Genomic DNA, 21,534 nt, shown 5'->3' on the forward strand with positions numbered 1-21,534 from the left:
TGTTTACCTAACGTAGCACTAAAGAGCTCTAGCAGGTTGTTTCAAAGGTGTCCATGAGTTTCGGGTAGAAAACGTGATTTCAAAACACGCTTGTAACCTGACAGCAGTAACACCGCGTTTTCACCAACATTCTTACCACGTAATTGACACTGACTACTCTGTTTCGTTTGGATAATTATCAACATCTTACCTTCGGGGACTCATCAGGGGAACTTAGGGATACTTTATTTTAAATTGCACTTTGAAATTAATCGCTACACTTAACGGACTTTTATGTTTTAAGCGTCTGAGCAAAAGCTATCTTCACTAAGCAATCAATACACGCCACTGAGGATTAGGGATTCAATAAGCCTCGAGAATTTAAAGATTTTAAAATCGACGCTGTTAAGAGAGTTTCAACCGACGTTTCGGCAATGCTGCCTTCTTCAGGGTACAAAACTATACCGATAAAACTCAATAAGCCTCTTTCGACATATAGTCCTAAAGTGATAACGTCATAAAAACTAAATTTATGAAATAATGAGATTTTTTCATGATTGGAAAGAGCATGATAAAAAAAGGCCTACTTGCCAAAAATCAGCATCTTATTGCGATTTGCGGTCGAAATATTAGCTCTGTTATGCCCCAATGACACTATTCAAATCCTTCTAATTTTGTCTCAGTTCCAAACGTTTGGAACTGAGACAAAATTTGAGGGATTTGTATGGAGTCATCGGGGCATAACAGAGCTAATATCTCGACCCCAGATCGCAATAAGATGCTGATTTTTGGCAAGTAGGCATTTGAGGCTTGAGGACACCACTAACGGAAATTGAAATAAACGCGTTTTTTAATTTCGGTTGTTCACGTCCACCAGGCCTCGCATCCAAGTTCGAAAGGACCCTACTGGGATTACATTAATAAATGGCTCTTTAGACAGGTTCAATTGTACTATAATGATATCAATAAACTGCTACACTGAATTTAACCTGACCTTATTTTTCAGCATTCCTCTGGGACCAACAACATTGTCAAAGATGTGTTTTCCAACATGGGTGTCTACAGCACTAAGGGGATCATCCAACAAGTAGACTTCGGCATTGAAGTACACTGCACGAGCTAAACTCACGCGCTGTTTCTGCCCTCCGCTCAGATTTATACCCTGGAAAATGTTTATAACATTTAAATATGACCTTTAGCTCCACTGAAGCAAATTTTCTTAAACAAATAAAGAAGCCACGACAGTCATGGAACACCAGAAAAGTGTATCAAGCATAAGTCCGGGCACGAGTGCTTTGTAAGTTCTTCGAGTGATGTCAAATGACTGTAGTGTTTTATGACAACATTGATTGATTGATTGATTGATTGATTGATTGATTGATTGATTGATTGATTGATTGATTGATTGATTTCTATAGGGTATTCGCCTATTTAACATTGGCTAGTTTAAGTAAAGCCCTTTAAAAATAAATGAACAAATTAATAAATACGAAAAGGGCTAATTAATTAACGAATATACTCCGTTTGGCCTTACGTGTATTTAACAATTTTCCAGGCCCATTTCCCCCCTTGGGGTCAAGGAAATAAGCCGCGTAAGCAAACTCAGGGGATATTCCTGAAGATTGAAGAGGATAACTGTTTTATTATTCAACACATTGATAACAAAGTAGTTTTCACCAGTAAAGCTGGAGACGATCTTCCGAGGGCGTTTCTTGTTTAAACCGCTCTGTCATTTTTCTCCCCGACATACGAAATTACGTGTATCGCAGAATATCTGTTGTGTACCGACTACGAATATTGAGTGCACCGTGACCATATTTGGGCAGTGTTAGAATGTATTGAATAATAAGTTCTGATAACGAACAGATAACGCCAAGACATGATGCGAACTAATCATTACGTTGTGAATCGCAGGTGAGAGTAATGACTTAGACATGATTACAACAATTATAGTTACAGTTTTGCCTTGTGTAGCGCGCCTGGAAAAGGCAAAACACTCTTTTCAACTATAATCAGTGCGTCCAGAAAATTTGAATGTTGCATACTCTTTCCCCAATCTCTGTCGAGTCGCCGGCAGGAAGGATTTCAAGATCTGGTCTCAGAGCACAAGAGTTGATCGCTTGCTCGTAACGCACAGAATCAAACGCTCTGCTAAACAGAATGTTGTCTCGCACAGTAGCATTCTGGATCCAAGCCTGTTGGGAAACATAAGCCACAGAGCCCTGACAAATGAAGAGAAAATCAGTGCTGAGAGACAAATACCAACTATCATCAATGAAAAGCAATGAGGTTTTCGCAGACACAAAGAAAAATCTCTTTTTAATTGTTAAAACAATAATAGCAATAATTATTGCTCTTTTTGGTTCCAAAAAAAAAAATGTTTATTATATAGCTGAACTGGTCTGCACCGAAAAGGAGCATTCTGATTGGTTCCCTGAGCGGTCCGAATTTTCCTATACGGACCGCTAAGATGGACCGCTTGCGTTAAAACGTACGTTTGAAAGGAGCAAAGTGTTTCAATTTTGACAAAAAACAACAAAAAAAGTTTCAAATTAAGCTTATGAAGTAGAAACTTTTCCAACCGTCATGTCGGAGTTTTTACTTTCTTGTACTTTTTCTCGCACTGCTTGAACGTAAACAAGTTTTACGCGGACTAGAAAGCAACGAGCCGGAAAGTCTATGTAATAAAAACCTTATTGAACTAGCTTGTTCGGTCCGTATTTGGAAAATATTGGTCTCGTCCTCTTTTTTGGCAATTACATGGATCTCGCCTTCGGCTCGTTCTATAAACTTGCAAAAAAAGAACTCGACCAATAATATCCCAATGCAGACCAAACAGGCTAGCTATAGTTCAATAACATATGTTTACGGACAAATCATTATGCTACACTAGAGATTATTAAAGACACAGTGTTTACTGTTTACAGAAGAAAAGTGAACAGCAAATGACCTTGACTGCTGTGGAGATCACATAACTCGTATTGACCTTACTAGAAGAACTATTTCACTAAAAAAATGTTTAAAATCAAGGATAACAAGACGGTTGTCCCATATAAAACGATAACACACTTGTGCCAGTCCTGTCATATCCACCACTGTGACTGAACCACGAAATGTGTTTGTTTGTTTGTTTGTTAGTCGCTCTAGTTTTCGTTGTCCTTAGTAGTAATCCTGTCTTATTTGCTTCCCTAATCTTTGTCTTCCAATACTCGCACCTACATTAACTACATTAACTTACATATCTTACCAACAGCACCTTCAGTACATTACCTTACATGTCTATCTCGGGTGATTGTCGCAATCAGGTAATAGGTAATTTATGATGACCGACCGTTTGGTTTATCAACAGAGTACGACTTACGAAGGGCCAACGCTCGAAACGTCAGTTGACTGGAATCTCTTTACGGTGATCAATTTACCTTCAGTGATCAACTCTGTTGACAAACCACGCATTCGTTACTACTCCCTACCGACGCAGCACCCCTTATCAATTAATGATGACCAACTCGAATTCTTACCTCTACAAAAACATTTCCTTGCAGTTTCTCTGTTTCTCCAAGAATTGCTGAGAGGAGGGTGGATTTTCCACAACCAACCTGGCCGACGATTGCGACTAACGAACCAGTTGGAATACTGAGAGAAATCCTATAATTCAAACGCTCTGTTAAATATTATTTCTTATTAACCGAGTAAGGAGTCTGTAACAATGGGTATTCACTTCGGTTGGTCCTCTTTAACCGCACTCTATTGGACGTACGATCGGGTTTGTCAGATTTCAAGCAGGAACCATTTGGGATGGATATTTGTATTGCAATAAAATTTCCCCCGAAATGCAATGCATTGATGGTGAAGGAGGTATATCACGTGATTTTCAATCAAGACACACGTTTACGTATAACTCCACTTCCCCCAAACTGTTTTCGCTTGACTCACGTTGTTTGGCCTTTTACAATCGCCTCAAATCCCTACGACGTATAAAAATTATTTATTTAGCTAACGTAAATCATGCAAATTAGACGCATTATTTCTTTTGTCAAACACGTCTTTTGAGTATGCTACGACTGCGCCGTAACCTATTAATTATAGCTGAGTTTACTATAAAGGGAATCAAACACCTTGTTAGTCTTTCGTAAGAACTTGATTACCTTCATTTATGATAAATTTAATGCAAATATATTTTTTTGTAATTTAATTTCTTTTTGTGTATATTTAACTAGTTATTAGAGACTATCTGTGATATTATATTAAGCGATTTATTCCAAGGAATCTCGTATTCTGTTTTAAGGACGGTGCCTACTAGTACAGGAATATTTTTGCGCGGTTTAAAACTATACGGATAAAGCAGAACTTACCAAATGCTTTTGGTATCTGAAAAAACAATTGGGGGTAACCATGCATTTTTCAGAGATAATTAAGCTTCAATTTAGGAAAAAATCCCATACATTGCTTTATATTTTGGCGTTTTTCAGAGATATTAATGTTTAATTATTTCTGAAAAATGCGTGGTTACCCCCAATTTTCTTTTTGGATCCCAATAGGCCTTGCTAAGATCTGCTTTTCCCGCATAGTCATAAACCGCACAAAAATACTTCGGTATTAGTAGGCACCGTCCTTAAGCTGACCTTAGATTCACTGGATTGTCTTATGCAATGTAACGTAATTTGGAATTTGATTAAATAAATAAACAAATAAATAAATAACGTACTCGCGTAACACAGGTGCATCTTTTCTAGTCCAAGCGAACGATCCATTGTCTATTGTCACTGCAGAGGAGGACACTGCGTGAAAGAAAACATAAAACGTTTAAACCCAAGAGATTCATCAAGATCTGCTGAACAAAAACTTCCTATGCAGACGCTCTTTGGACTCGTCATACATAGAGAGATTACGGGATGAGCCCCGGGAAGGTTTGTCTTAAAGGCTAGCTAGACAGATAACGAGCAAAAAAAATAACATCAAGCAAAAAATAACTAGGGATAATGCCTTGATAAACGTATTGTACAGCCATTTTAACCAACACTTAAAAGAGGCAAAGTTGACTATTTTCAATTTGGACACCAAACGGAGAGGGATGAGTATTTCGTATCACTTTTTGAAATGAACTTTGTTTGACGCGAATGACACTTGTCAGTCTGTTTTGACTGGCAAACCCGTGACCCTCAGATTCCGCATAGAATTTGAATTTGGAACTGTTAGTTTTTGAGAAAAGGGGAAAACCGGAGAATCCGGAGAAAAACGACCGAGAGCAAGGACGAGAACCAACAACAAACTCAACCCACATATACACCTTATTCCAAAATGGCTACCATTTTAATATTCTATTGTTGACATTCAAATTAGCCCTTCTTACCTCGTTCTTAAGCTCAAAAATCAAAAGAATATTTTATCTTGAACGAGGCAAGAAGGGCTAATTTGAATGAAACAAAAGAATATTAAAATGGTAGCCATTTTGGAATAAGGTTTATAACACCGAGAATCTGGGAAGAAATTTAGGATATTTTCATTCCAGATTTGTTCATTTTGTCCTGAACCAAAGTCACAATGATGACGATGACGATGATGATGACGAATACGGATCCGCGCTTGCTTTAAATTTATCAAGAATTGAGTTTAACCATACAATTGGTCTTTTGGACACTGTTGAGGTCCAGCTCATCTCTGTCCAGAAATTCCTGCAATCTTTTAAGGGATACTCTAGCCTAAATAAAGATAAAACACAGGAATTAAAAATACACACACACAGTCAATCAAACACGTTTCACTGAAGAAAACCAAGCGATTGTCTTACCAGGGAAAAAGTTGCCTACTTTAAAAGCTGAATTTCGCTGAACGCAAACAGATCAAAAGGAACCTGAAACAGGGCTTAAAGAGGAAGTATCACGCAAATTTGCTGTCGTTTCAAACCCAAAAATGTTTGTCTGTCTGCAGATCGAAACAAAGAAATAATTGTCAAGTTTGATATAAATTATCATCCCAGTGCCATAAAACTGTCGATTAGTGTCTCTGGCCAGCTGAGACTGAGTAGGCCGGTAATGACGGATTGAAATTTGAAAAATGTTTGGCAAATGTTTTTCAAGTTCTCGCATTTTTGTTTCCAAAATGCGCTAGAACAGATCACGAGTTGTTCCTTTCAAGAATTGAGTTGATTTCTTTCCTGTCGTCATTCTAGAATTATTTGACAGCTGATTGAGGGTCTTATTTCTTCATTTTTAACAAAAGATACCAAACAAAACACAGATGGTGAATCTTCTTTCAATTTCAAACGTTAGTTAAACGACTACTGAAAGATACAGCAAGATCCAGTGACGTACCTGAATGGTAGAAATGAGGACATCGGGAAACATCACAAGAGGGAAGCGCAGCACATTGATCAGCGACAAAGCAACAAATGCTTTGCTAGCGTTAAGTACATGTCCAGTAAAGATGTAGACGGCAAACCCTGTGATAGCGACCTGACAAAAAAAAAAATGGTCAAGAAACATGTCCACAAATCCTCCATGAAATGTAGGAAGAAGACTCGCTCAGCTTATCAGTCTACTTAGTACTAAACTGCACGTTGTTTTGACGACATAGCAAAGACCAGCAGCAAGACCATAGCACTGCTTATCGTGACCAAAACAAATAGAAATGGATAAACGTACAACGTAAAAAAAAATATGAAAAAAAAAATGGGCAAGCTGGAGAAATCGCTGGATGTCAAATACAGTCAAACCACCTGTCAATCACTCACCAGTGTTGGTGCACAGGCAAATGTAAATGTAAATCCTGCCATCCAGAATCCTGAGTTCCTCAAGGCTTTGAGCTCTCTATTACGTACTTGTTTGATTTTCTTGATGAAAGATTCCTCCCAGGCATAAAGCTTAAGGACCTGAAATTCATATTTAAAAGCATGAAGAACATATGTAACTAGAAATTTCCTCAAACATGTGTTCAGGAGTGTTTCAACAATGGAAATAAACAATTAAAAAACTCGCACGTAATACGTGCAGAAACGATGTTGTTTTGTGACCAACTGTCCGCTCGTGGCCAATGTCAAATTAATGGTGTATCAAAGAAGAAATTAAACGACAAGTACCGTTGGAACGGCTAGGGGAGGCTGTTAATTACATGTATACCATCTACTCAATTTTTACGTTCACTCAGATGCCTTAAAACCAAAAAATATCGGCAAGAAATACGTGCAGAATCGATAATGCTTTCCGATAAGTGATATTTTTTTCTTGAGAAAATACTCAGTATCGGCGGTAATAAGCATATGGTTCAGATACAAGCACCCTCTTGGTATTTCTTTATGTGAAAGTTCGCATCAATAGTTCACCTGGATGCCTGCAAGAGGCACTAGTTATTCCTTAACAAAAGAAATTGTTCCAAACCAAATCGCAGTTTTACATCAAACCATTTCATAATATAACTATATGTTATTCAGAGTGGCCTTATACAGGATTTCATCAGCACAATTTGTCAGTTGGATAGCCATCTTAGATTACATGTTAACAGATCCAATTAGACATCTTGGATTGCTCAGTAAGTTAGTGAATAAACCAATAACCGAATGAACAACAACAAAAAGCGATAAAAACAGTCAAAAGACATACCTTAATTCCGCTCAAAACTTCATTCATCACTTTGATTCTTTCATCTTTCTCAGCCATTTGCTTTGTCTGTTAATTTGCAAATAGTGATTCATTTCACATTAAGAATTATATATGAGATAAAGCATAGAGGTGTTTATGGAGATGAGGCGACTGAAGCAATTTCAAATTCAGCCTGAAAAAGCTCTAAAAACTGTGAGTTCTGAGGATAAACCCACTACAATACATGCATCAAGTAAAAATGTTTACGCATCTTATCAGCGGCGCTAAACGCAAGTTTTGACCGAGCCTAAGAATACGGAACGGTTGCTATCCATTCAGTGCTGATGAGCGCCGGTCTAATTGATTAAGCTCCCTACAATACTCCGTTAACACATGAAAGTCACTATAACCAGATAGAGCTGTGTGTAGCACAAGTTTCTTTCAAATTTTCAAGTTTAACGGCTGACTTCAAATGTGGAACTGAAGCCTTGAAAGTTGCGCCAGGTTACATCTAAAGAGAGGCAAAAGCACTGCATGACCATACAAAGACGGAGGAATACGAGATTGTAAAATGTCCCGCCCCGCTCCTTTTCCACGTTCACCACGTTTTTCTGTTGAGATTTCTTTCAGTTTGTCCTAATATTTCAAGGTCACCCCACCGACAAATAAAGAAAGAGTTACCTGTAAAGTACCCATTTTGGCTCCAAAAACCATGTTCATTGGAATAGTGAGGACCAAAACTCCCACACCTGCCAGAATTGATATTCCAAGGGTGTTATAGAGAAAGTACATGGCACCAGCAATTTGTAGTGGGCTGGACCACAACGAGTTGATGTACGTCGTGAGTTCCATGAGACGCTGTGCATCCACTGACATCAGGTTCACCATCTCACCTGCCGTGGACTTCCCTCTAGACTTACTGCTCAGCATCAAGGCCTTAAACAAGGCAAAAATCAAGCAAGTCACTCAGAGTTAGCAGGAAGAAAAGGTGTTACACAAGTCCAAATCTGTTCACGGCTCAATTTTTTTTTCAGGCTTTCTTTTCCCAACAGCTTAAAAGTTGTTTAATTACAACTGTAAGTTAATTGAGGGACTGGTTATGAAGCCTTGCCATGTTCAAAGTTGACAACAATGCATGGTGCTGCAACTTAGGTTGGAACTGGGCCGCGACCGTGCACAATTCTTTGTTCTAACATTCACACTGCAGCTGAATGTTTTAACAGGAACACTTCTATTGGCCAGTTATTCCAACACATTTCAAAATGTATTGTGATTTGTGCACGGTCAAGGCCAAAAATGTTAACAAAAACATATAAGAAACTTGTTTCAGGCTTCATAGCCATTCTCCTATATTAACTTTGGTTGCACATATAACTGCGATGATCATTCACTTATTCATTCTGAATCCTATAAGCACAAAAAATCTGCGTTTTATTTACTTTCAGGCAAAGTGCTGATTGCGTGGAATTTGACCATCACAAGACTAAAGTTTTCCGAAATTAAGTTGCATCAACATTGTCCCCGAGACCTACATGTACAACCTCAGATACGAATGTTAGAAAATATTCCTCCACCCTCCAATTCAATGTTATTGAAGCCGCTGCTTCCTTTTGTTACTGCGCATACGTTCTACGCATCTTGTGATGGCCTGAGAAAGTCAGATTTCTTAACCGCAGTGCCTGCTAAAACAGAGATAATTTTGCATGGTTTATTAGGACGCAGGAAAAGCAGATCTTGGCAAGGGTTACTGGGATTCGAAAAGAAAATCAGGGGTAACCATGCATTTTTCAGAAATAATTAAGCTTCAATTTGGGGAAAAATGCCATACATTGCTTTGCATTTTAGCGCCTATATAAGAATTATTGTCACTTGATTATCTCTAAAAAAGGCATGGTTACCTCCAATTTTCTTTTTGGATTCTAATAGCCCTTGCTAAGATCTGCTTTCCCCACATTAAGTCATAAACTGTGCAAAAATACTTCTGTATTAGGAGGCACCGCGTCCTTAAAAACTGAGTTGGCATTCATTACCAACATCAAAAACCTGGTGTATGAACATTTTTCTATCACAAAAACATCCTAGGTTGAAGTCTGTTTCTAACTAGCAGATTTCTATTACCTTTTCATAAACTAGACCAATAATAGCTGTCCGCATTCGCATGCCAATTGTCATCATAAGGTGAAAATACTGGTGAAGAGCAAGAGACTGTATCACGGCTGTACCAAACATTGCACCAGAGTAGGCATAACCCTTCCATTCCTTCCACTCACCAAACCAGTCACTGCCGCCTTCAGTGTATACAACTAGCAACCTGACATAACAAGCAGATAATTATCATGTTAAATGCAGATCTACATGTATGCTTGCATAGATCAGGGCAATTTCAGCAGCTACGGTTGGCAGTTATCAAACATGAACCAGAAATTCTAAAATTATTGATTAAAACAAAGTTTGTTACCGAGAAATCAAGAGGAAATATGACAAATGTGATTTGAAAACTTTGTTCTTTAAACAGATTATCTCTACCCACTAGACACAAGTCAACTGGCAGCCATTCTTTCTGCTGCTCTGCCACTACATTAAAATGGACCTTCTCACTGAGAATTCCCCCTCAATTATTTTACACACAGTCAAACAATTTTACACAAATTGAGTACATTCTACAAACTACTTTAGAGTAGTTAATTTGGGTATAACTGATCCTCTTCTTATTGTACATGTAGCTAGCACAGACTTGTGAGTAGCAGAATCATAAAACATTATTGGCTTGTGTGCACGGCACTGAGCTCTTAAATTGGTAGATTACCTTAGAAGCTGCGGTTGAATAAATATAAGTGCATCATGTAACAGCTTGCAAATGATTGCTACTGCAAAATTCATTCCAAATAACGCACTCCAAAGAGTCCCTGCTAGAGACGGTTTCTTTTGTTTCTTTTTCTTTTCCTTCTTTTTCCGTCGCCTTATGGATACATCGTCTCTTCTCTCATCTTCTGAACTACCTTCGTCCCCCAGTAACCTGTCAGTTTCCTGATAATCATCATCTTCACTTTGTCTCTCTTCATCTTCAATTTTTCTTGTTGAATTCCTTTCAACATAAAACAGGCATAAGAACAAAATTTCCCCAGCAATGTATGCAAAAGGTGGCCCCCAATCCCACTTTGCACTATGGGGTTACATGTACATGTACACCTGTATGCAACCCCCTACAACACCCCATCCTATAAATACCAAAATGCCAACTGCTAATAAACCTCTAATGTTTTGATGCAAAATTTTAAGGCCCTTTTTAGAGACAACCGTGTTAAGATCAGGGATGTCATATGGATGAGCACCTTCTTGTCGACGGTGGTCAGCTCCATCTTGAGTGTTATTGTTAAAAAGACAAGAACTGCAGATGACTCCACTGTCATTGGAGCAGAAGCATTTTAGGTGAAATTTCAAATGACATTGCGAGCAAGACATCCTACTTTGGTTTTTCTTCAAAGCTTTTGAGCACGAGCCACATCTGTCGATCAGTCCAGGGCATTAGTTTCAATATCGCCTGATAGGAAAAGCAGGAGCTGAATTAGCGAAGTTTGCGATGTTCGAAGTCCAGTTCCATTTATTCAGCGGTAGGGCAAAAGTGCAAAAATTAATTTTGAAGGTTTCTTGTAGACCTTGGCTTTGTTCCACATTGTATAGCACATTTGAACTGCAGAAGGTTTGCTTTTTAATGTAGAAAACAGCAAAAGTGAACAGAGCAAAGTAACACGCAACCGCCCTTAATGACGCCATGTTTGTTTTTATGTTTGTTTTGCTTTTACATATTTTAGTTATTTTTATTTGTAAGTTTTTGATTCTTAGTCAACAGGACCCTGTTGATAACAGTATTCTACACTGAAGGGTTATCCTGTATAAATATTCAATTATTATTGTTATTATCATTATCATTATCAATATCATTATCATTATTAAGGAAACTGGAAATTAAATCTCAATTTTGCAACAGTACGTATTTAATCAGAACACATGTAGTATAACAACTCGCCAAACTCTAGACATCGAGTAAGCATATTGGTGCTGTCATTGCGAATTTTTGCAAGCCATGCCCCTCCCCCACCCCTCCTCTATGTCATGTTGCTGACTGTACAAACAGTAGCAAAATAACAATGGTGCATGGGGGCAGGGCCCAAGTGGCAGGGATTGGGAGGTATTTCGTGTTTAGTTTTGGAAATCGTCCCTGCCAAAATTTTTGGCCACGATTGTCTGATTTTAGCATAATGCCTTTAAATTGATAAATTATATCATTTTGAAGATGATTTGAAAGCTACTCACAAACAGGTGATGCCATTTTGTCTCAATGTGCGATTCCAGAACAATCCCCATCCCATGGAAGGTCACCAGATATTCCTAGAGGGAGGAGGTCTTAAAAGCTAAAATTTATTTTTAGAAGCACAGTAAGGAGCTAAACTGGAATTTCCTGGGGGGTCAGGGGGTACAAAAAAAAGCCTTCTGTGGGGGGGAGTATCGATATTTTTCTAGCACTGCACAATTTACCCACCAGACCCAGAAACGTGTACTTCATGTCAATGTTGCAAATTTTCCATGCATACAAGTGGCACTTTGTCATCCCCACACTGAAACCCCAAAGTAAGACCTACATAAGATTTAAAAAAAGAGAATCCTTTAATGCATTCTAAGGACTAATATTTATTCTTATTTACTTACAACTGCCTGCATTTTCTCTGTCGGTCAATCCACTTCTGCCTCAACCTTGGCACAATATAAGATGCCTGATTACTTCTTCTCAATGCCCACAAATCCTTGTCTTCAAGTGGTCTCTTATAACCAGTGTAAATTATCCTGGAAATTATTCACAAATGCTTTTAAATTTATTTAATGACTGGCATGGTGTCTAAAGGGTGGGTCATGGTTCTTATACACTAAAATGCACCTTGCTAATCAGACTATAAAATAATGGAAACTTACCAGTTGAACCACCAGAATGTTAGAGCAGAGAAACAGTTGGCTTTATCTTGAGGATTTGGCTTCTACAAGAAAAAGTAAAAACACTAAAATGTATTCATACAATCATGTAAATGCATGCCATGATTTTTTTTGCTGAATGTCAATGTCACAAAAAGTGGTTTACGCAGAAGAGTCCTCTAAGTGTAAAGAGAAAATGGCACAGTACAACATAAATTAAATAATAATATAAAAGGGTACAATCAAACCTCCCTGCATAAGCAGCAATCCCAAAGCCCAAGTATAGCTTCTTTTTTTGCCTATTTATAATTATATGTACTTTGTATATATTATAACAATTATTATTATATGTACTCCAGATCAACTTCCTATGATGGTCACTCCTACCCTTTCCACTTGTTCCTTTTCATGAACCTCAGTGAAGGTAGCCCATCCATCATCATTGAAATTCTCTAATTGGGGATCGTCAGTAGGATGTCCAGAGTTCTTTGGATGTTCTTGGATGCTGCCTTCAGCTTCCATGGCTAGTGACAGTATTTAATTGTATGTAACTTCAGCAACTTGAGAAATTGTTAAAGCACTGACCAATATCTCATGAGGTGAAGCCTAATAACTATCAACGGTGTCAGAAACAAGGATTATACACCCTCCTAGAGAAATGGAGAAATTAAAGTTAACTAGTGTTCCTGCAGTTATCCTCATTAACTTAGCTTCAGCTACACTGGATGTTTAATTTTAATTTATAAAATAATGAAGTCACTTAATCTGGTGAACAAGTTTGAAATTCACCAATGACATGATGAAATATGTTGAATTACTTTGAAAAACAGCTGAGTCCTCTGACACAGCAGGGGATATTAATAACTTCTGTTTTTTTTTTCTGATGCTCTGCCACTGAGTAATGGAAGGGAGGGGGGGGGGGAGGGGGGCTTATGATGTCAGCGAGCTTAAAATATACATGTAGTAACTACTGGTTCACAAAATTATGACAGATGTATGTACTGTCACCACCTGGAAGATTTTTTGTGGAGTAATTCAACTTGATAGCACTTCTTCATGCATTCTTCTCAATTTCTTCAAAGGTGCCATAATCCACTTAACACGTACAGATAACAAAAATGACCATCTACAACCTAACAGAGCATTAAATAATAAATTATTGTTTCTTGTGTAGCATATTATATTAAGGGGTTTATGCAAAAAAATAAGTCTACAATGACACGCTCAGCTTCAGCAGTCTATCATAAATTTGTATAACTTGGCTTGACTTTGTATAATTTGTCCGTGGCTCACGAACATCTGTGCTTAAGCTTCGTATTGCTGTTTCATGAGTCCCTGTAGTAAACAAACACTCACCCATGCAGGCAATGTAGAAACAGAGAAAAACAGAAATTAGGTGGCCAACATTGCTTGCATGTATATAAACTATAGTAAACTAATTTACCAACACTACAGATTTGAAATAAAGCTTGTTGTTGATGTTTGTTGGTGGTGGTGGAGTATGGGAGAATTGAGTCCTAAAGTTTGGCACAATAATAAAATATTTAAATTGGTGACATTTTAATGAGATAATTTTGCCTAGGTACAGCCTGTACCGGTATTTCTAAAAATGGCCCACTTCAAACTTGCCAGAAGTCGATCAGTATCCTTTAAATTTGTTCTCCACATCCAATGACTCCAAAGAGGTACTTTTACTTTTTCCTAAGTTCTAAACGCTTAGAACAAAGCAAAAATTTGAGGAATTTGTATGGAATCATCAGAGCATAACAGGTAGTAGTTATGTAATAATTATCTTCTACCCAAATTAATGCTGAGCATGAGTTTTGGCAAGTGGCATTTTTCATCAATGATCATATAATGATCATATAATTCCAAATATCTCATCATGTATAGTTTTTCTGACATCATCTTTTAAGACTCTATTTGAAAGCTTATAGACAACATGCCGCCAGTGAAGGTTTACACAATTTGCATTCAAACTCACTCTTCTGATTGTTTTGCATAGTCATCAAAATATGAGAGCACATGGCATTTTATGTTGTTAATGTATGTACCCAACCAAAAGAAGAGAGCCTCACAGCTCTGGATAAAAATATGTTAAGACTCGTTGACTGTATACAGTAACTAGTTTACAATGTTAACAATGATAACTTTTAACAACTAATGTGCATAAGTGATGATAAGCATAACTTAAGCTTACTTTATAATTAAATAAGACTTACTTACAATCTGACACCTTTTCTTAATGTACTTTTTTTTGGGTTGAAAACTGCACTTAACTATTAAATAATAGGGTGCTGCCGTCCTATCTTGCAACAAACTTGTGGAACCCCGATCGATACCCTTGAGTCGACCGACCGACCAGATGTAGTTCAATTTACATGTAGCTTTTAATTAAAGTAAGTCTCTAAATAGAAGCTCGAATCGAACCTAGGTGACGTTCGTGACACAAATAATTTGGCAAGAGCTTATACAATCAGTGATCACTACGAAATAAGAATATTAGCAAAACTAAATGAATACTCACCTTGTCTGAGGCTAACAGAATTTGGTAAAAGGTAAATGTCAGTACCGTGGAGATACGTATCTGAGAAAAATACATTGCACCACCGGATGAAACCGGCGTTTGCTTGTGTTTAGCTCCATCGGCTAAACGTCGGTTGTCCGAAGAATATCCGAACAAATCCGAGAAATGACATGAGCTTGAAGCGTAGCGTGACATCCTGACACGGGGACCGGAACTGGAAAAAGGCCAACCAGTTATAAAGACAAATTAAGTTGCCAAATGATGAAGTAAAAAATGTGGTTTGTCTTGGTGATATTTCGGAAATTTGCATAGTTGCTTTCCTTGTGGTTTTTATCCGCTGATCCGCAAGAAACCGCAACATAGAAGTTTGTACTGGCACTAGTATAAACCTGCGAGCAGAATTCTCTTTTGAAAAATCGAAGATCGAGGGGAACTCTTCTTGCTGGGGAATTCCGCATAGAGGAGCACTACACGAACTTTCCGTATTTCCTAGACTGTTCACAGTCCCCCTATTTTTCCGTGGGATTCTCGAGGCCGGTACGGTTCGATGGAGCTGTTTGTAAAATCGAGCGCGATCTGGGAAGAGTCTAAACTCCCGAGGGGAGGGGAGCGGAGCCGCTCCCCTCGGTAGTTTAGACACTTTCCCCAGGTCGCCGTCGCTTTTACAAACCAAGATGGCGGCGGTTCCATAGAAGCGTACCGGTCTCGAGAATCCCACGAAAAAATAGGGGGACTGTGAACAGTCTAGTATTTCCTCTCTATTGTCTCTGTTCATGATGCTTTCTTGTCACGATACACACCTAGCGTGACACTTCATCTGGAAGTCGTGACGTGCAAACCGATATCCGGTTGAACAAGAAATGACATCATTTGTAAACAAATCTTTCAGCGCACCGGTAAGGGCAAAGTGTAAACAGAACGCGCGATCTCGAGTTCTATTCATGACCTAATACGAACATTCAGTGTACTGTATATCGACGTGAAATAACAGTTCTGATCTGCCAGCTTGTATTGGGAAGCGATCGATGGCTATCTCGGATTGTCTGAAACAGTTTCAGGATCCAATTTGGACTTCTCGTGAAGTGGAACAATTCTGGAGCGTTTTGCAGCCGTACCTTGCCGCATTACTGAACGATGAACTACCGCTACCTGACACCAACATAGATTTCACGTTCCTGGACCCTCAAAACGAAAGACATAAAAAGCGTTGCATTCGAAGCGTCCACGAATCTATGTGGAAGGGAAAATATTCTCTGGCCGTCGCTAATATCAAGGCAGTTGGGAACTTTTTTCAAAATACCGTTAGTATGTCAACCGTTGCTGAACAACTACAGGAATTGAAAGAGGTGTTTGAGCAAAGACCTTTCGAACGGTAAGTTTAGAATCAGAGTGGACTTCAACCTGTTTGGATCAAGTATTTCAGTAATCGCGATATATGCCTTGTTGGTGCGAACGGCGGACCGCACCGCATTATGTTATGCGACCAACGGCCAAAATTGTGATCTTTACGGCTAACCGTGATTTCAATTTTTCACATATTTGTTACCCTGGTAGCAAAGGTTTCTTTCTGTCAAGTATTTTAGCACGTAGTCGGCTAGTTTACTCCAGTAAACAAGCCGACAACGCGAAATACTAGAGACGCAAACGACTCGTACATGCTAAAAGACTTGCCAGAAACTGAGAAACCCCTGCCAGCAGTGTACATATTTGGAGAGAAACAATTATACCCTGGCATTATACCATTTGTGGAAACTTTGACTTACTTGATTTATTTCCGTGATCCCAAGGTGGGAAATGGGCCGGTATTCAGTTGTGAAAACTTTACAAGGATTTTAAATGCGACTCTTTACCATATGAGTAAAATGAACTTTGAATACTGTTTTCTCCTTCACAGACGCCATAGCACCTATTGAGAGATCGTCATGCCAATTATATTGACCGTACAGTGTAATTACAAACGTCGTCTAGACGTTTTGTACTCCTTCCTCAAACAGAAATCAACTCATTTATTTCCTTATATTTTTCAAGAAATGATGGCTTCTTTTATCACTGAAACTACGATGTACAATCCCTCTTTTCGTTCGTGGAACCCCGTCACGCGAAGAAAAATACGCATCCCAAAATAGGACACTCCTTGACGTTTCCAAGCGACCACTGTGTCGCGTAAATTTTACGTGCGTATTTACGGTGGTCCCCAAGTTTTGCTGTGAGTTAATTTTGTTTTGCCGTCAGCTAATTTGTCTTGCCGTGAGTTAATAATATTCTGCGTGACTTTTGTGATTTTGTTGTAACCTTGTGGGCCACCATACGTATTGACCTAAATTTAACTGGTAAATAAAAATAGAGACGACTCGTGAGCCTCTTGCGTATTAAAACGTAAAGAGTTTACAGCAGTCAACTTAATTACTTTTGCGAGAGCCGTTCATACATCACCCTTATTTTATTTACGCACGATAAATTTACGCGACAGTGGAAATTCACATTTACGCGTTCCATTCACGCGTACTGTACGTTTAATAGTACTTCCCTTTACTATGAACTTGTCGTGGTTGATACTTGCCTGCGAATAAGCGTTGTATCTTTCTCAGACGTTTGAACAAAGATATTGGGGGATGATATGAAGGAAGTGCGCCAGGATTATTGGCATTCCGTATTTGTCTGTTATCCGCGTTATATACAATGTTCTTTATAAAGTACTAAGTGATCAGATAAAACGCCTTTTTACCACTCCGTGATCAGTCAAAACGCCTTGTCACAACAATTCAAAAGCCGATTGTTTTTCCTTTCATACAAGTTTCGGAAGAGGGAGGCGTTATAGCCTATTACAGTTTCTAACTTGCGTGCCCTCGAAATAAGAGAAATAAATACATACAATATGCACAATATTGAAGTCAAAACGCTATACAACAATGGGGCAATTATATTGCAACATTCCAGCTCCTCAATATATATATTGTTGTAAAAGAAAGATGTTGAAATTTTTAACAAAGTCACAAGCCTGTGAATGAAAATTAGCTTATTCATAAATTGTCAAATTAATATTATTTTCTCAGAATGTTTATTGGAGATTTTTAAGTGTAAATATTAATTTGTGCATTTTTCAAAATAAAATCAGGCAGAACCTCGAGTTTATTGTCTTGCTGTTAATTGGAATGAATCCTGTCTGCTTTTTGGTAAACTCACTGTCTTGCAGAGTTCTTGAGCCCTGTGACCTGTGTGTGGAGGCACAGTGACCTAACAGTTAAGTGTGTTGGACTGTTGGCTCGAGTGGTCTGGGTTGGAGGTATGACTGGGGTCATCATATTGTACTCCCTAGCAAGACACTTTCCATGATGTGAATTAACAATGCCGTCATATGGACAGAGAAACATTGTTCCTTGGTTTTATGATTGAAATTTATTTTAAAATGTTTGTCAAAGACCTTGCTTATAATAAGCAAGGTCTTTGACAAACATTTTAAAATAAATTTTAATCATAAAACCAAGGAACAATGTAGAGTTTCAAAACAGTTTGTCTATGTTTATATCGAATGAACAGAAATACTTGTATTAGCCTGGGAGAGCTTGAAACAGGCATATGATCCATGTTTCTACAAAAGTTCCTTGTTCCAAGAAAGTCGGGTTTCTTAAGGAGGCTCGCAGCAGTTTTTTTTTGGACTTAAGGTGGAAGTTTTGAAATTGTAATCTCACATACAAGATAAACTTCAATCTCCTTCATACTACATCATCATTTCAACATATGATTAAAGTTAATTTTCTCATCGGTTTCCAAGCAACAGCTATTACGGTACCATAGCAAGGGAGGTGCATAGCCTCTCATATTCAACATTGTCGATTATGCGAAGTAGGAACTTTTTCATTCAACTGCACTTTACTTTAACTGCTTGCAAACATAAATATCTTAAAATCGGAGACGCCCATGTAACTCAATATACATGTACATTTAGAATGTTTTGCTATGAGAAAAGACCTTTTAAAGGGCCCTATTCAGTCACACCTTTGTTTTTGTTTATATGCGAGAGTTTGGCTATTATATTTTATTCAGAGCATGTCGAAATGAACAAAATCACTGTGAAACTACTAAAGATAATGGAACATACTGTCAGGAAAACAATTTACAGTTAATCAATAAGATTTCACTTCACCATGCAATATCAATAATTTCGATGGCATCGAAAATGGCGGAGGCTGACTAGGGTCCTTTAAAGGACAAGGACAGTGTCAAGTTTTATTTTGCCAGAGATATAATATTGGTGAAAAATGCAGGAATAAACAAAATCATCCCATAAAAATTGTTTCATTATCTACTTGAAAACGTTCTTATAGATTTATTTTCTAATTTCGCCTACAAGTTGTCTACATTGAGTAGTTTAAATCCATAAAGTTGAGAAAATAAACTTTTATCATATATTGAAATGGCGATGCAATATGATGGAGATCGAAGTTTATCTTGTGTGCAAGATTGTAATTTTAAAACTTCCACCTTAAGTTCAGAAAACTGCTCCAAGCCTCCTTAATGGCAGTGCCTAGTAAAACAGAGATATTTTGTGTGGTTTGTAGCTATGCAGGGAAAAGCAGATCTTGGCAAGGGTTATTGGAATCCAAAACAAAAAATAGGGGTAACCGTGCATTTTTCAGAGATACGTGTACATTAAGCTTCAATTTGGGAAAAAAATTCAACACACTGCTTTGTATGTTGGCACTTTTTAGAATTATTGTTGCTTAATTACCTCTAAAAGAGGAAGGTTACTCCCAATTTTCTTAGGATTTCAATAGCCCTTGGTAAGATCTGCTGTTCCTGCAGTCACAAACCATGCAAAAATACTTTGGTTTTAGTAGGCAACGTCCTTAAGTATTGATATTCTAAAGAAAAATTACATGTAGATATTGGTCAGTATACATGTAAATAAAGGGCCAGGAAAGCCCCAAACCCCATTCTGTGGGTGGTCATATTATCAGGTGTCTTGCGTATCAAGTCTAGTATGCTCTAAACAGTGTTTGATGAAGTATCTTTTCTTTCCATGATCTACGGGGTCGATATAAAATATCAAATATGGAGTTCACCTTTTCTGGGTAAAGCAATCGTTCGACAACTTTTTTGATTTGTGCTAAATGGAACTTACTGTCCTTTAGCAGATCATACATTTCCTGCAAGTATTCCTCTGTAACTGTCTCTTTTAAATCTCGCCGTGTCAACATTACAACTTCCAGCTTTTGAAGCAGTTTTGGTGTGAGTTTTCCTGTTCTTGCAAATGCCAAAACCACCATAACCAGGTCATTTGTGCCAAAGGGTTTCAGTTCTCCACGTTGAAACAACTCTTCTTCAACCATCTTGAGCACTTTGGTTCTCAGCAGGTCTACCTTGGAATATGCAAATGCAAACGAAGCAAGCATCCAGGGCTGGAACTGTCTGAGATCACGACATAAAATCTCATTACCCACTGCCTTATAGAACTGGTGACTGCGTGTGATGCCATACTCGGAAAAAGACCAAACTATGGAGCACAGTTCTGCAGAGGTAAAGTCGGAAAGATCTCTTGAGGATATCTCCTTGTCCAGAGCATGAAAGATTTCATCAACATCCGGATGGTACTTTGCAAATGCCCAGCTCATTTGAGACAGTTCTTTCGTGGAGTACTCTCCTAAATTGCAATGCAAAATGCCTCTTTCAAGGTGCTTATAAATAACAGGATCTGTCATACATAACTTCGCCATGTAAACGACGATTCTGTACAGTTGAGTGGCATCATAAGCGTCGACATTTGCTCTGATATCCTGAACCAGCATCTGAAAGAACCGCTGTTGCATCTCATGAACCAAAAACACGTCTCTCATTTGAATATCTTTGGAGAAATACTTTGCGATGCAACCAAGAATATTAAACTTTTGAACGGGCTTCAGTTCACGCTTTGACTTCACTTGAACCCAGTAGAAAATGAGAAGCTTCTTGATCGAAGGCAGCCATTCTATTCGTTTTGTCAGTTTCTCCTCGAAAGTCAAAACTGGTTTTGGATTTGCAAGTCCCTCGAGGCGCTTTTTGCGTAAAGTTTTCAACAGCTCTGCTGATCTTTCTCTGGATTTTTCCATCTTTCGAGCTCTTTTGACAATTTCTCTAGCTGACAACATTTCAGAGGTGTGCAGAGCGGATACTTGGTCTTTGAGAGGAAAGGTCGTCACTTTATTTCTTGCATGTGAGTGTCTTGGGATCTCCGCGTGAAGATCATCTCGAAAACTTGTGACTACCGAGCTGATTCCGCGAAATGACATCAAATGAATCCTCGCCGCTAAATTGGCTTGATATTTTACGGAACGCTTTAAAATAGGGAGCATTTTAAAGAGAATTTTCCGCTACATCTCACCTGTTAGTGGCGGCCGCCATTTTGCATTTGTTTCAAGTCCACAGTTCCAGTCTTTTCGTGTGTGGCTTTGGCTCGGTGACGTTCGGATTTTCTCGGCGAGTCTTCGAATTGAGCCGACGTTGAGCCGATCG

The 21,534-nt window shown here is 38.3% G+C and overlaps 3 protein-coding genes across 5 annotated transcripts in view; 1 reads left to right on the plus strand and 2 right to left on the minus strand.

Annotated features, from left to right (window-relative positions):
• The window catches only part of LOC146468392 (multidrug resistance-associated protein 1-like), a 35,855-nt gene extending 20,606 nt beyond the window's left edge, over positions 1-15,249 (minus strand). For 2 of the 3 annotated variants that reach the window (XR_014867501.1, XM_085124585.1), the window contains exons 1-15: positions 15,046-15,249; positions 12,906-13,168; positions 12,522-12,583; positions 12,261-12,395; positions 10,360-10,638; positions 9,672-9,864; positions 8,235-8,489; positions 7,575-7,640; positions 6,710-6,847; positions 6,291-6,431; positions 5,600-5,678; positions 4,685-4,757; positions 3,498-3,624; positions 2,025-2,201; positions 974-1,141 (exon numbers count right to left, since the gene is read on the minus strand). Coding sequence is in view for 2 of the 3 variants with exons in the window: in XM_085124585.1 (XP_084980711.1) it covers positions 974-1,141; positions 2,025-2,201; positions 3,498-3,624; positions 4,685-4,757; positions 5,600-5,678; positions 6,291-6,431; positions 6,710-6,847; positions 7,575-7,640; positions 8,235-8,489; positions 9,672-9,864; positions 10,360-10,638; positions 12,261-12,395; positions 12,522-12,583; positions 12,906-13,040 (2,028 nt within the window). In the remaining variant the exon portion in view is untranslated. The remainder of the gene's footprint in view (positions 1-973; positions 1,142-2,024; positions 2,202-3,497; positions 3,625-4,684; positions 4,758-5,599; positions 5,679-6,290; positions 6,432-6,709; positions 6,848-7,574; positions 7,641-8,234; positions 8,490-9,671; positions 9,865-10,359; positions 10,639-12,260; positions 12,396-12,521; positions 12,584-12,905; positions 13,169-15,045) is intronic. The other variant, XM_085124586.1, reaches the window with a different exon arrangement.
• Positions 15,250-15,801: 552 nt separating this feature from the next.
• On the plus strand, positions 15,802-18,172 carry LOC146468393 (uncharacterized). Its single transcript, XM_085124594.1, has 2 exons — positions 15,802-16,417; positions 16,940-18,172. Exons 1-2 carry the CDS (start codon positions 16,071-16,073, stop codon positions 16,956-16,958), a joined length of 366 nt encoding a protein of 121 aa, XP_084980720.1. The 5' UTR covers positions 15,802-16,070; the 3' UTR covers positions 16,959-18,172.
• On the minus strand, positions 17,024-21,534 carry LOC146468394 (uncharacterized). Its single transcript, XM_085124591.1, has one exon. The coding sequence runs from the start codon at positions 21,372-21,374 to the stop codon at positions 20,022-20,024; it is 1,353 nt and encodes a 450-aa protein (XP_084980717.1). The 5' UTR covers positions 21,375-21,534; the 3' UTR covers positions 17,024-20,021.

This window comes from Pavona decussata, unplaced genomic scaffold (genome assembly GCF_977016875.1).
Source record: "Pavona decussata unplaced genomic scaffold, jaPavDecu1.1 SCAFFOLD_131, whole genome shotgun sequence".
Lineage (NCBI taxonomy): Eukaryota > Metazoa > Cnidaria > Anthozoa > Scleractinia > Agariciidae > Pavona > Pavona decussata.

What these genes read in the sequence shown, in the direction of transcription:
- LOC146468393 (XM_085124594.1), top strand. Translation starts at nt 16,071, where the DNA reads ATGGCTATCTCGGATTGTCTGAAACAGTTTCAGGATCCAATTTGGACT.
- LOC146468394 (XM_085124591.1), bottom strand. Translation starts at nt 21,374, where the DNA reads ATGCTCCCTATTTTAAAGCGTTCCGTAAAATATCAAGCCAATTTAGCG.